This window comes from Zea mays, chromosome 9 (assembly GCF_902167145.1).
Source record: "Zea mays cultivar B73 chromosome 9, Zm-B73-REFERENCE-NAM-5.0, whole genome shotgun sequence".
NCBI classification, from domain to species: domain Eukaryota; kingdom Viridiplantae; phylum Streptophyta; class Magnoliopsida; order Poales; family Poaceae; genus Zea; species Zea mays.
The window spans coordinates 47,330,387-47,343,215 of record NC_050104.1 but is presented as its reverse complement, the minus strand read 5'-3'; the positions used below and the strand labels follow the sequence as shown (position 1 = coordinate 47,343,215).

Sequence of the window (12,829 nt, the reverse complement as noted above, 5' to 3'; positions counted from 1 at the left end):
ATCAATTTGAGTTGGCTCCCAAAATAATTCCGCATTTGATTGACCAACTCCAACAAGAAGAACACTTCTCCCTTACTATGATTGACTTTATACTCATTCTAACATTAACTCAAGGGTGAAGTTTGTATTTAAGTTTGTAAATTTTAGGTTTCACCTATTCAGCCCCTCTCTAGGCTACTTTCAGTTGTGACAATGGAAATAGATTGCACGGCCCAATGCCCATAAATCTAGAGACCATTGAACTATATTTTCAGTATGTGATAACACACACCATAGACCATACTAGAAATGCTAAGAAATGTTCACACGTCATTGAGCATCCAATCCTAGCACTTATCGACAATGGAATAGTTTGCGGCACCTAGTGCCTATGAATCTAAAGATCATTAAACTATATTTTCAATAGCTAAGAACAAACATCATAGACCATACTAGCAATGCTCAGAAATGTACAACACATCATAGTCCAACCAATCCTAGCACTTAGCGATAATGGTAATAGTTTGCGCCACCCAGTGCCCATGAATCCAGAGACCATTGAACTATATTACTAGTATGTGAGAACACACATTATAGACCATACCATTAATGCTCATAAATGTACAACACATCATAGAGCATCCAACCATAACACTTAGCAACAAATCCAAAGGCAGTGGGAGTATGAAAGAGGGGAGGGAGACAAAACATATGCATGAAGGTGCATGTAAGATACAACCATCATATGCAGCAATGACACAAAGCCTAGCACATATTTGGAAAGAACAAAGATTCATCACATTGTAACACCATAGAGATCAACACCATAATCTACAACTTATGGGCAGATCCATACGAGTTATTACTCAGAAAGTGAAACACAAACCCTAGAACATTATTAGAGGCAAATCCATACCAATATAATAAAAAATATACTCAATCATGGCAGAGGAGACAACTCCACAAACAAAATCAACAGGGAAGGGAAAATCAATTAGCAATATATCAAGGACTAGGGTACCAGCGAGGAACGACCCCCAAACACGGCCCACATGAAGCAAAATTCAAAGATAAAATAAAGGAAAAAGGAAAGACAAAATATAGTTGGCTATATATACATATTATCTTCAAAGGTCGTCAACATCCTATGATCTTGGAATTTTATTTCCCTCCAAACATTTCAACCTATATGATCTAGGTTGATTTAAAGATGTCGTTGAGAAGATTTTGACGAAGGTCCTCAAGTAATGAATCTTTCTATTTTAAATCTCTTTCAGGGATCAAGAAACACAAGCTTTATGTGCACGCTTCAGCAAGCCAAAGGAAGGAAAACAACTTTGGCATCATGGATGAAGCCTAGCATCAATGCATCGCTAGAGCCCAATAAAATAGGTAGCACTCGGTTAAAGCTTCGGATAAACTTAGATGTTGGAAAAGACGAAAGAGCCTAATGACTTCAACTTATGTTTGGTAAAAGACCCACTAAGTTGATGGAAATCACTTGCAATTGCCATCCACCTGCCCCTAGTTCTCACCCAGCCAATCAAGTTGACCTCTCCTCCCCAATGATCTCCTCCGAGCCCTAGTGGCCAATGTTCGATACCTGCGACATCAGCTCGATTCCGGGCCACCATGGATCCAACAACGTTGAGGATAATCTTTCTGAAGCTTTGGAACACCGAAATTTGTTGCCACGGCGCGAGCTCATCTTCGATTGGAGCATAGACCATGTCGGCGGAGGAAGGAGACACGACAACCCTGACGTGGGCGTTGGCTTGGGGAATGGCGTTGGACGCGGTGGTGGTGTATCCCGAGGCCGCGGAACTGCCGATATTGGGCGCGGAACGACCGGCTTGCAGCGTGGTGTTGGGCGCGGGACTGCCGGTGGTCTGGCGCGAGGCACGACGCGTGGCGCAGCATGCGGCATTGGACGCAACTCCGCCTACCTGAAGCTCAGCACTGGCGCACCTACAGGTACATCGAACTACACAGTTCTCTGGAAACCATTGCATATTTTCTTATCCAACCCAACTGTGTTTAGCGTACTGGATAGTTTTCTTATTCAACTGTATTCAGCTGCATATGCACTGAAATATGTCACTGAAATAATTTTACTTAAATATGTCAGTGAAATGTCACTGAAAAAATGTGTTCAGCGTACTATGTTGTTGAGCACCCACAGGCGTGAAATCCGATCCTATAGATGTTGCAGGTAAAAAGAATCTCACTCTCAAAGAAGCCATATTGTAGGAAGGCCATTAGTTCCCTCTTCCTTCCCTGTTACAATTCTCCATTTATTTGGCCACACATCAGCAGACGACACAAAGTCAATTAGATCAAATAAATGGCTCCCTGCAACTTCAGTTACAGTAGGCTGATGGGTGGATGACACATGCCAGTTCAATAGTTCATTCAGTACTATAACTCTGAAACCACTTCTTGACTGAGAAACTAGGAGACTTGGAATAGTCTAGTAAAAAAAACCATAGCAACAAATAAGGTGACAATAACTTATTCAGCTGTTGCACATTTCACTGCTGGTAGTGGACGTTCGATTACCTTAACCATGAGATACTTCTTTAGTGGAGCACTCATGGTGAAATGATTTAACCTTATCTACCTCAGATTTACTATGAATTAATTATCTATGCAACATCATAATTAGCACAAGTAAAAGAAATATTGATGACAAAGGGGCAGGTGATAAGCCTATATAGCTAGAAGAAAGCGGTGAGCATTCTTTTGAGCTAAGGCTATTCAGTTTTCAGTCTCGTCTGCCAGGTGGAGCTGCTCAGTCCATATGATGCTTCAACAGTCCATATGTGCTGCTGCTCTTTCATTTGAAAAGGGCATGGGAGCAAATCATGCATGTATTCTCCATGATTTCGCTACCAAATTGTCCTACCTTTTTTTTCTTTTGTTTTACCTTTTGTGTGTATACATGGTTAGCAGTGGTGGATCTAGCTAAAAATATCGTCGGGGCTATCAAGGTTAGCTTCACTATATAATATAAATTTTCTTGAACTTTAATAGTGCTTTGCTAGAGGATTTATAAATCACCCCCAAGGTTTTAAAGTCGGCTAGTCGACTCTAGTCGCCTGACCACCGATAAGGTGACTAATCACGATTAGTCGTCGATTTACTCGATTAGTCGAGCCTAGTCGACTCCTAGTCGTACTATAGTCGTCCATCTATAACAGGACCCTATATTATATATATATATATATATATATAATATATAATATATATAATATAGCTGTAGCACGACAGCAGTACACTATAGCTGTCTAGCAGGACAGCAGTACAAGCAATCAAAATCAAGGATGTTTCCACTAATAGATAACTTGAACATTATTACGCCGCCTCCTAGTCTCATATGTAGTGTGAATAACAACTCAAGACTTGCAGCACCAAATGAACAATTGAAGAACCAAAAGAACACAAGATTACCATCTGTAGAGGTGCTCATTTCGGTTAAGTTTAGAACAGATTGGTGCAGACGGTTGCCGGAGCGGAGCAGAGGCGAGCGCTGGAGTTGAGCAGTGAGCAGAGGCGAGCGCCGAATCTGAGCAGAGGCGAGCGCAACAGAGGGCAGACGGCAGGGCCACCGGAGCTGAGCAGAGGCGAGCGCAACAGAGGGCAGGGCCACCGGAGCTGAGCAGAGGCGAGTGCAACAGAGGGCAGAGGGCAGGGCCACCGGAGCTGAGGACCACCGGAGTAGAGGGCAGGGCCGCAGGCCAGCAATGGAGCAGAGTGTGAGAGGGGGCAGAGGCGGCGGCTTAGGGTTTTACTGTTTTAGGGTTTCTAACTTTCTACTGTGCGGCGGCACAGTGGCAGACAGTAGAGCTTGTTTCTACTGTGGACTGGAGAGTGGAGACAGTGGGCCGCCAACCCATATAATGATATAACAGAGGAGGACACTTTTTTTACAGGCCCAAACTTGGCACAAGCTAGTCGGACATGGCACCTAGTCGGCCGACTAATCGCGATTAGTCGCCGACTAGGACGATTAGTCGTAACCTAGTCGCCCTAATCGAGTCGTCCATGCTAATCGTGCTGTACCAAGCGATAAGGCCGACTAATCGCGACTAGTCGCGATTAGTCGGACGACTTTAAAACCATGATCACCCCTAAATTCGCCCCGGATGGTTAGTGCAATAATTTCCCAACCAATCATCACCTTGTGCACTTCTTGGTTGATGTAGCCTTATAGGGCTTGACGACAAGAAATGCATTTTTGAACCACCGAAACCAAGTTACCATTTATTATTACAGTAATAATAAACAACTAGTTGGAACGGTTTGTTTGTTTGTCTCCCACAGATTACTTAAACTATTCTGTTTTTGTGACTGTTCTGTTTTATTTTCCTATGTTAGGTGTTGCTACAGATGGACTACCACTGTCGGGGATAGGGCGTGGCTGTGGAAGCAAGCATCATAAGGTTCACAGAGATCTATTTGTTCACCGATTGATCCGATTAGACTTCCCGCGGGGTAGCACGGGGAACTTGCTGAATCAACTCCTTGGAATCGGAGGCCTGACTGAGGGTCAATCCTATGGTAACCTCAACCTAGGAATGCCTGTTTCACTTCCTTGACAGAGCCAACTGAGATGCTCTGTCTCGATGTTGACCTAACATGGATTGATTAGAAATTCTGAAGGGTCTCATCCTGATCTCGCAAAGGATCAGCAATAGCTGTGTGTACTCGAGGACTCTTAGGGAAAGAAAAGCACTTTTCTCTCTCAGCAGTTAGAAATTCCTCGGATCGTCTGCGCTTGGCTTGGTATTCTTATACTGAATCGCTGTTGGATAAAAGAAAGCATAAAGTTTTTAAGCCTGCGTTCTCGTTGGCGAAACCACTAGGAGGCAACCATGAAAGCGGTTTCTATGTTTCGATCGAACAAACACAGCTTTACGCTTCTTTCCAACTCTACCCACGCTTCGGGTTCACACTTACTTTACGCCTTATCGAACTTGGGCTTAGTTCAGCCAGCTTCGTAACATGCCTGCTCAAAGTGAGTAGTTGGAAGTTCCTGTAAGCATCTTCCCATGAATTGACGTATATAAGCGTAGTTATCAGGTACGCCGTGAGCTGGATTCTATCCCCGAGGATAGAGATTGATGGGTAATAGTTTTGATAGAAAACTCATATGTTAAGTTCTCTAGTTGATGTGATGCGGCTCGATTCATCATTGCTCTCACATCAATGTTTTCGGTTCCCTTTTTACTCTCCCATTTTCATAGAGAAAGATGTTCTGATTCAGTTCTCTCTGAAAAGGAGGGGCCCTTAGGGACACAGTAGTACCATTTCCATTGTGCGAAAGGTCGTGTCCTGGTAGCCTCTCTGCTGTAGACGGTCTCATTGGTAAATTCTTCCATTTCTAAAATTGTCAAATCGAGATTGTGTGGGTGTTCAGTCTACTCTACCGCTCATGAAAAGATTTCGTTGGGTAGAACCAAGTCTCTTTTGGGAGCAGATTGTATTTGATTTTATATAGTTACTCCATGATGATGATGACTAGATGGAGTTCCACTGATATGAAGAGAAGAAATAGAATATTGGCTAATATGGTGCCAATTCATAATTTAAGTTTACCTGATTATTATGAATATGAAGAAGAATACCATCCAGTTTCAAGAGAGGCAACCAGAGGCGAGGGATAAACATGTTTGTCTAAACAAACATCGTCTATATCACATGTTTCTTTCGCTTAATGTCCTGTCGGACATGAAGCTCCATCAACCTGCCTTAAAACGCCGGAAACGAACGTCTGAGACCGTTTTCAAGCTCGACCTAAACCCCCGGAGGGGGACTAGCTGCCATCCCTTGTAGAACTCTCTTTTCATACCAGCACTCTATGTATCCGGGCTCTCCCTCCGGGGGCCGAGCACCTGGTTCCGGACAATAACAATAATATCTATCCTATTAACCTGCCCTCCGGGGGCCGGGCTCGCCCTTCGGGGGTTATGGCTTCAATCACCGATCGGTCGGCATGCCTCCACTCGGGCTTGACCTCGTTCCGGTCTTACCCACCCTCGAGTCTGGTCTCGGGTGGGCGCTTAGGCAAGGTACGACTACCCGGATCTGGTTCCGGTTCCGGAAAAGCGTATCAAGAGCTAGTTCACTAGGGCTAGCTTGGCAGTACATCCTGCCGGGATATACTCTTCACGTGGGCGTGGCCAGGCTTCGAGCTCAAAATCTTACAACCCTTCACGCTCTACTTCGCTCGATGTGGATCTAAACCTTAACTCTGAGCCCACCGATGATGATGATGTCGAAGAAATGATGCATATCACCATGGTATATGCTTGTACAATTGTTTTTATTCCATCCTGCATTGTTTGTAGTTATTGTTTAGCGTTCTAAATCATTGTTTACATGTATGTTATTGAGTAGAAATAAGTTTGTGACAAAGCTGATTGGACATTCGATAACAATAGATTTTTTTTTGTGAAATATGCATCCAAGAAATCAATGCTGGGAATAGGTTTAATGGTATCATGACTTCGTGAGGTTACAACAATATAGCTGAGACCTGAGAAGTATAAGATAGCAACTGAGCTGCATCATTCAAAAGTGCAATTGAAGAATAAATGAGATTTACTTAAAGGCTTGTATGGGTTTTGGTTACAACTGCATAAAGATACCGGACTTGGGATTTAGGAACATATTCTGCATTCGATGGGTACAGGAATAGGTTGACAAAGGTATGCATCATTTTTTTGCTTATTTTCAATGTTTTCTTAATGATTTCAGTTTAACTAACCATTCTTTTACATGCATGTAGGGCCATTCAAACTGGAAACGATTAAAGAAAGGTCGATTAAAGAAAGGTCCACTAGAGCATGGAGAATTGTTACATAAAATGTTTGGTGGCATTGTTGTGGATAGATCTAGTGCAAGCGCACCCCGTGAAGTGTTTGGAGGGAATGATGAAGAAGAGGTTGTTGTTGATGGATGTTATGGTGGAGATGACAGTGATATCATGCCACTAAGGAAAATTATAAAATTGCAAACAAAGTCATGCTAGGTGAGCATCTAGATGAAGTATATCAAGGAAGTTAGTTAATCGTAAAATTAGTTAGTTTGAACTTTGACCCGGTGAAATTTCCACGCTCCTACATGCGTGGAAACAGGAAATTCTCCCGTGTCCGTCCCCAGCCCGCACCGCGGCGTGATTTTGAGTTTTTGACCCTGTACAACGGGCATACCCTGACTACGCAGAGGTAGAGACCGCCACGACATGTCGTGACTCGTGACCTCACTGCTTGCGTTGCCCGCCGCGCACGAGTGGCGGCGCAGCAGAAAATTAAACGACCCGACCCGGACTACTTACACATGTAAAGGCTCTTCTGCTCCCATTCTGATTGGCACCCGTAAATCATCTGCTTTGTCTACCTCGGCAGGTTTGCAACATTTACGCGATCCATTGCATTGCGACTTGCAGCTGCAGAGCCGGTGATGGCGGACCGGCGGAGCAATGGTGGTTCGCCCCCTAGCTGGAGCTTCGCGTCTCAAAGCAGCCACTACCACTTGGCGGCGATGAGAGGAAGCTACGCGCCACAGAGCCTCTGGCGCCCGTCGCCGATGCCGGTCCGTGGTGCCGCCCTGTCCTCGACGCCGCACGTTGTGGCCTCGGCGCCCGCCGAGAAGAACTTCGCCGCCGACTTCCTGCTGGGCGGGGTGTCGTCGGCGGTGTCCAAGACCGTGGCGGCGCCTATCGAGCGCGTCAAGATGCTGCTGCAGAACCAGGACGAGCTGATCCGGACCGGCAGGCTGTCCGAGCCGTACAGGGGCATCGGCGACTGCTTCGGCCGCACCGTCAGGGACGAGGGCTTCCTGTCGCTGTGGCGCGGGAACAACACCAACGTCATCCGCTACTTCCCCACGCAGGCCCTCAACTTCGCGTTCAAGGACTACTTCAAGGGCCTCTTCAACTTCAACAAGGACAGGGACGGCTACTGGAGGTGGTTCGCGGGGAACATCGCCTCCGGCAGCGCCGCCGGGGCCACGTCGCTGCTCTTCGTCTACTCCCTCGACTACGCCAGGACGCGCCTCACCAGCGACTACAGGGCGGCGGCTAAGGGCGGCGAGAGGCAGTTCACTGGCCTCGTCGACGTGTACCGGAAGACGCTCCGGTCCGACGGCGTCGTGGGGCTCTACCGCGGGTTCAACGTCTCCGTGGCCGGGATCGTCGTGTACCGCGGCCTCTACTTCGGCATGTACGACTCCTTGAAGCCGGTGCTGCTGACGGAGAAGTTGCAGGACAACTTCTTCGCGAGCCTGGCGCTCGGCTGGATGATCACCAATGGCGCCAGTCTGGCCTCTTACCCGCTGGACACTATCCGGAGAAGGATGATGATGACCTCGGGGGAGGCCGTCAAGTACAAGAGCTCCATGGACGCCTTCGCCCAGATCGTCAGGAACGAGGGCCCCAAGTCGCTCTTCAAAGGCGCCGGCGCCAACGTCCTACGCGCCATCGCCGGCGCTGGCGCGCTTGCCGGCTACGACCAGCTGCAGCTCATCTTCTTCGGCAAGAAGTACGGCTCAGGGGGCGCGTGAACAGGGACAAGTTTCAGCGAATTCAGTAAAACTCAGCGAATAGACGACGACGACGAAAACGGCATTTGATTCCTTCATTTACTATATTTTTTTTACAGGTTCACATATTTGTATAGCTCAAAATTCACAATAAGAAGCATTCAGATTGCTTCCATTTGTTTTCGCTCTGATTGATTTTTTTTTTAAAAAAAAATTATGTTTGTAAGATTGCAGTGATGTAATATAAGTACTAAAAATAATAAAGAGTTGCTTGAAAGCATTCAGTGTTATCAACTTTACAGTGCCATGGGCGAACTATGCTGACAGAATTCAGAGAAACTAACTCCTCTTATATGCACCTGCAGTCAGTGCGACCGCGGTCCACCAAAGATTGGCCTCATGAACCTGTCATCGAACTTCCTCCAGTAGATGTGAACCGTGTGGACGGGCCTCTCCAGCATCATAGACAAGCTCCTCTTGGCTTGCTCCAAGACGATACCGCTGCCTGACGCGCCTTCATCGCCCGACAGGAACGGCAGGGTGAAGTCATCCTTCGGGGAGTTGCTGCCTGTGCTATGGCCTCTGGACAGCGCCCTCGACTGGTGCGGGAGCATGCCACTGATCAGGGGCCTGGTCAAGAAGCCAAACACCTGCAATCATTCATGGGCAAGTTTCAGCCTGCTCAAGTCTCATTCACGTATTGCTAGGTCCCTTATTAGTTGAGATACCGACCAGAGTGGTGAAGAAGACGACGATTATTGTGCTAGTGATGATGGTGGCATGAACTGGATCCGATGTTACACCTGAAAATGTGAACTACAACAATACATAAAGGGTTGGTAAGTCAAAAATTAGCTTCGAATCAGAAACAGTTTATTCAGAAAAAGACAATTGCTAGCAAAAACTTTAGTAACCTGATTGTATGCTAGTGCAATGGAAACAGCACCTCTCATGAGCCCAGCCCACCAAATAACAACCTTGGCATGAGTAAAGATTTTCGAGGGTGTCATCTCGTTGACGTTCTTAACAGAAAAAGATTATACATTTCTTTTCAGTCAAAACAAAAGAAGGCAACCTGGTGCTTGAATGTGATCGGGGTTCTTTCAGAACTTCCACTCATGATATTTGACAAAATGGATATAGGGAAAACAAATGCCACTCGTCCCAGTAGTATGAGCAATATGAGGATGCCAAAGATACCGATGGATGTCTTGAAGCTGGAAGAAGAAAAAAAAATAGAAAATAATAAATAGAAGCTACTCCCTAAGTTTTAAATATAAACCATTCTGCCTTTTGTAGATACATAGCCTTTATTATGCATCAAAACATAGCCTATAATTTAATTTAGAATGGAGGGAGTGCTACTCTGGACAGCAGAAGATAGAGACGAGACTTTGTTCTCTGTTTGCTCACCTTTCCTTTGATGTCCTCCACTTATCAATGTCAAGAGCATCCATACCGACGTAAAGGAAGATGAATGTCTCGGCAATGAAAGATAATGTTGCAAATATATGCCTGCAGACACATCCATAAGAATCAAGGATGACTTCGCAACAGCATAAACATTGCTGAGAATGGATCCGAATAGACCAATCGAACACAGCATTCGATTCTTAAGAAATGTTTGGACATTGATTATTGAGCTCACTTTGTTGTAATCCTTGAGCTCTCTGTCACGTTGTGCCATGCATAATGGGACATGACAATGCCGCAAAAGAACACGGTCAAAATTCCACTCAGCTCTAGCAACTGCAGAACATGCAGCATCTTGGGATGAATTGTGGAAGTGCATAATGTAAGTACTAGGAGATAAAATTTGGTAATCTTACCTCTGCCAGCATATACGATAGATAGGCCATGAGAGCCATCAAGGCAACCTCTCTATCGGTCGAATGCCTGAACAAAATATGGGGAAGAGATTTGAAAGATAAAAGAGTAGCAGATGAACACAAACTAAACCGATCGGTAACAACGATTACTCACCTACCAAAATACAGAGCTTTGAGAACATATGCAGTTACTAGACCGATCTGACAAATTTGCGGTAAAGAGTTAAGGGTGTACAAAGAAATGGCACTAATGCATATATATGGAAGAAAAAAACAGTTCTTACTGAGATTCCGAGGACAGTGCTGGTTGCAAAGAGATAGAGGAAGTCAAATATCACTTTTAGCACAACCCCACCCTTGAGCCGACTGATATCGAGATCCTTGATGGCATTGAAAAGAACGACCGCCGTTGCATCGTTGACAACTCCTTCTCCAAACACCAGGCTGTACAGCCTTGGTGTCTCATCTTGGTTTATGACCTGCGTTTCAGCTCCGTGTGTTAAGCAGATGGAAGTGGGACAAAGTGTTAAGGATTCAGAATGCAGCAGACCTGCAACGTGCACACGGTGTCTGTTGAAGAAAATATGGCTCCCAGTGCTGCAGATGGACATGAGATCAGTACAAATTTCATGACAGGACAGAGAGCAGTCTATGAGTGACACAAATAAAGGAAGACAAACCTAAATAATCTACCGCACCAAGTTCTCCAAACCCGACTTTCGGGAAGAGCCAATAGCAGCCTGATATTAACCAGACGAAGTACATGTCATTGTCAGTCACCAATGGTGAGGAAGTTGTGCATTGCGAATGAGCCTAGGTTTTACTAGTTGCAATATTGAACTGTATACAGAATAATAGATGAATATATACCATCGATATGAACAAAGAGCTAACGAATCAGTAAAAACCTACCTGCCGAAACTATTGCACCTGAGATGAAAACGCCGAACACGCCGAAGGACATGATGGTCATGAAGTTGTGGAAGAACTGCTTTTTCTTGACCTGAAACCTGTAGGCAAACAACAGTCATATCCAGAACACTCGAGTAGGCATCTGATCGAAGCTCTCAGTCACGCCATTACAAATACTACCTTGCAAGTGGACCAAGCATGCATACCCGGCGTTGAAGATTATCGGTGGAAGCACGTAGATGAAGAAGAGCTGCTCATCGAACCGCAGGATGTGTGAGTGCTTCCCCTTGGTCAGCAGAAATACGATCACTCCTATGATGCACCCCTGGCAAAAGAAAATCGTAGAAAATAGTTGTTGTTGACAATGAAATACTACTTATTATCAGTGAAAATTTGGCGGGGATTGGATTCGTACGATGACGAGGGCGGTGATGGACTCATTGACCCACTTGTTCTCCTCGAGGAGGTGGCCCGCGACGAGGCACAGGCACAGCACCGTCGTGAACATGCAGATGGACACCACCGTGGTGCTGCTCCCACCGGTTCCATCCGCCGCCGCTGCCACCACCAGCGTCTCCCACCACGCCGCCGCCGCCATGGATTCTCTGTCGCATGTCTCTCGCACCCGTGTCCTCTGTTTTTGCTGCCGCCGTGTGAGGGACGATTTTGGCGCGTAGCCAGGGGCCAGGGGGGTGCCTTGGAAACAGCAGTGCACGTCACGGCGGCACGCGTGATGGACCTTGGCACCGTGCCTGCGTGGTACATGATCCCAGGAGCCACGTCTGTGGGAGGACTCCTCGGGGCTGCTCCAGGGGACCGCTCAAGATGAGCTCTGAATCTTTTAAAGACTGACACTGACAATCACTCTTTTTTCTAAGTTGTTTTATGTTTTCCTTAATTAACGAAACGGCGATATATCATTTTAGAGTAAAGTCTGTTTCATCCTGAAACTGTCTCTATTTTTAACACTACAGCAGAAAAGAGTTTTGTAATATCTGTTGACCTATAATGCCATTCAAATAGTACTGAAGACTAAGATCTTATTCTCTAGTCTGACCTGATACTAAAAATATATTAATTAAGATTTCTATAAAGAACTAAAATAAAGCAACACAATTAAAATAATATGATCCCTTCCTTCTTTCTTGATTCTTTTATGAGAAAGAGGTAAAACGTAGAGAGAAGGTTGAAAACAATTATGAAACGAAATATAAGCTTCATTTATTCCTATTCTTTTCTTCGATTACACATTATTATAAAACTAGTACTTTGCTCGCGCTTCGCGCGAGTTCTATAAACGTTATATTTGAACAGTTGAATTATATATATCTTAAATTAGATAGCAACTCAAATTACAACATCAGAAACTTACATAATGTTATCCTGAACATTATCTTGACAGGAATTACATAATTTCTTGGATTGGAACAAAGGTGGGACTTTAAATAGCATATAAATCAAAGTGCACATTACCTCAATAGGAGTCAAAGCATTTCATGGACAGTAAATGATAGTCGCCTAGAGGGGGGTGAATAGGGCGAAACTGAAATTTACAAATATACACA

General features: G+C 45.1%; 2 protein-coding genes across 5 annotated transcripts; one reads left to right on the top strand and one right to left on the bottom strand.

Annotated features, from left to right (window-relative positions):
• The first annotated feature begins 1,464 nt into the window (after positions 1-1,464).
• On the top strand, positions 1,465-8,817 carry LOC100274442 (ADPATP carrier protein 1 mitochondrial). 4 transcript variants are annotated; one of them, XM_020543563.3, is made up of 5 exons: positions 1,465-1,953; positions 4,357-6,689; positions 6,770-7,012; positions 7,119-7,322; positions 7,430-8,817. In XM_020543563.3, exon 5 carries the CDS (start codon positions 7,444-7,446, stop codon positions 8,542-8,544), a length of 1,101 nt encoding a protein of 366 aa, XP_020399152.1. In that variant the 5' UTR covers positions 1,465-1,953; positions 4,357-6,689; positions 6,770-7,012; positions 7,119-7,322; positions 7,430-7,443; the 3' UTR covers positions 8,545-8,817.
• Positions 8,668-12,042, bottom strand: LOC103638329 (sodium/hydrogen exchanger 4). Its single transcript, XM_008661274.3, has 14 exons — positions 11,680-12,042; positions 11,471-11,589; positions 11,265-11,362; positions 11,033-11,092; positions 10,903-10,949; positions 10,637-10,831; positions 10,507-10,553; positions 10,353-10,419; positions 10,172-10,272; positions 9,937-10,038; positions 9,599-9,740; positions 9,438-9,500; positions 9,256-9,339; positions 8,668-9,173 (listed from the first exon to the last, which is right to left on the bottom strand). The coding sequence occupies exons 1-14, from the start codon at positions 11,860-11,862 to the stop codon at positions 8,889-8,891; spliced, it is 1,593 nt and encodes a 530-aa protein (XP_008659496.1). The 5' UTR covers positions 11,863-12,042; the 3' UTR covers positions 8,668-8,888.
• Positions 12,043-12,829: the final 787 nt, after the last annotated feature.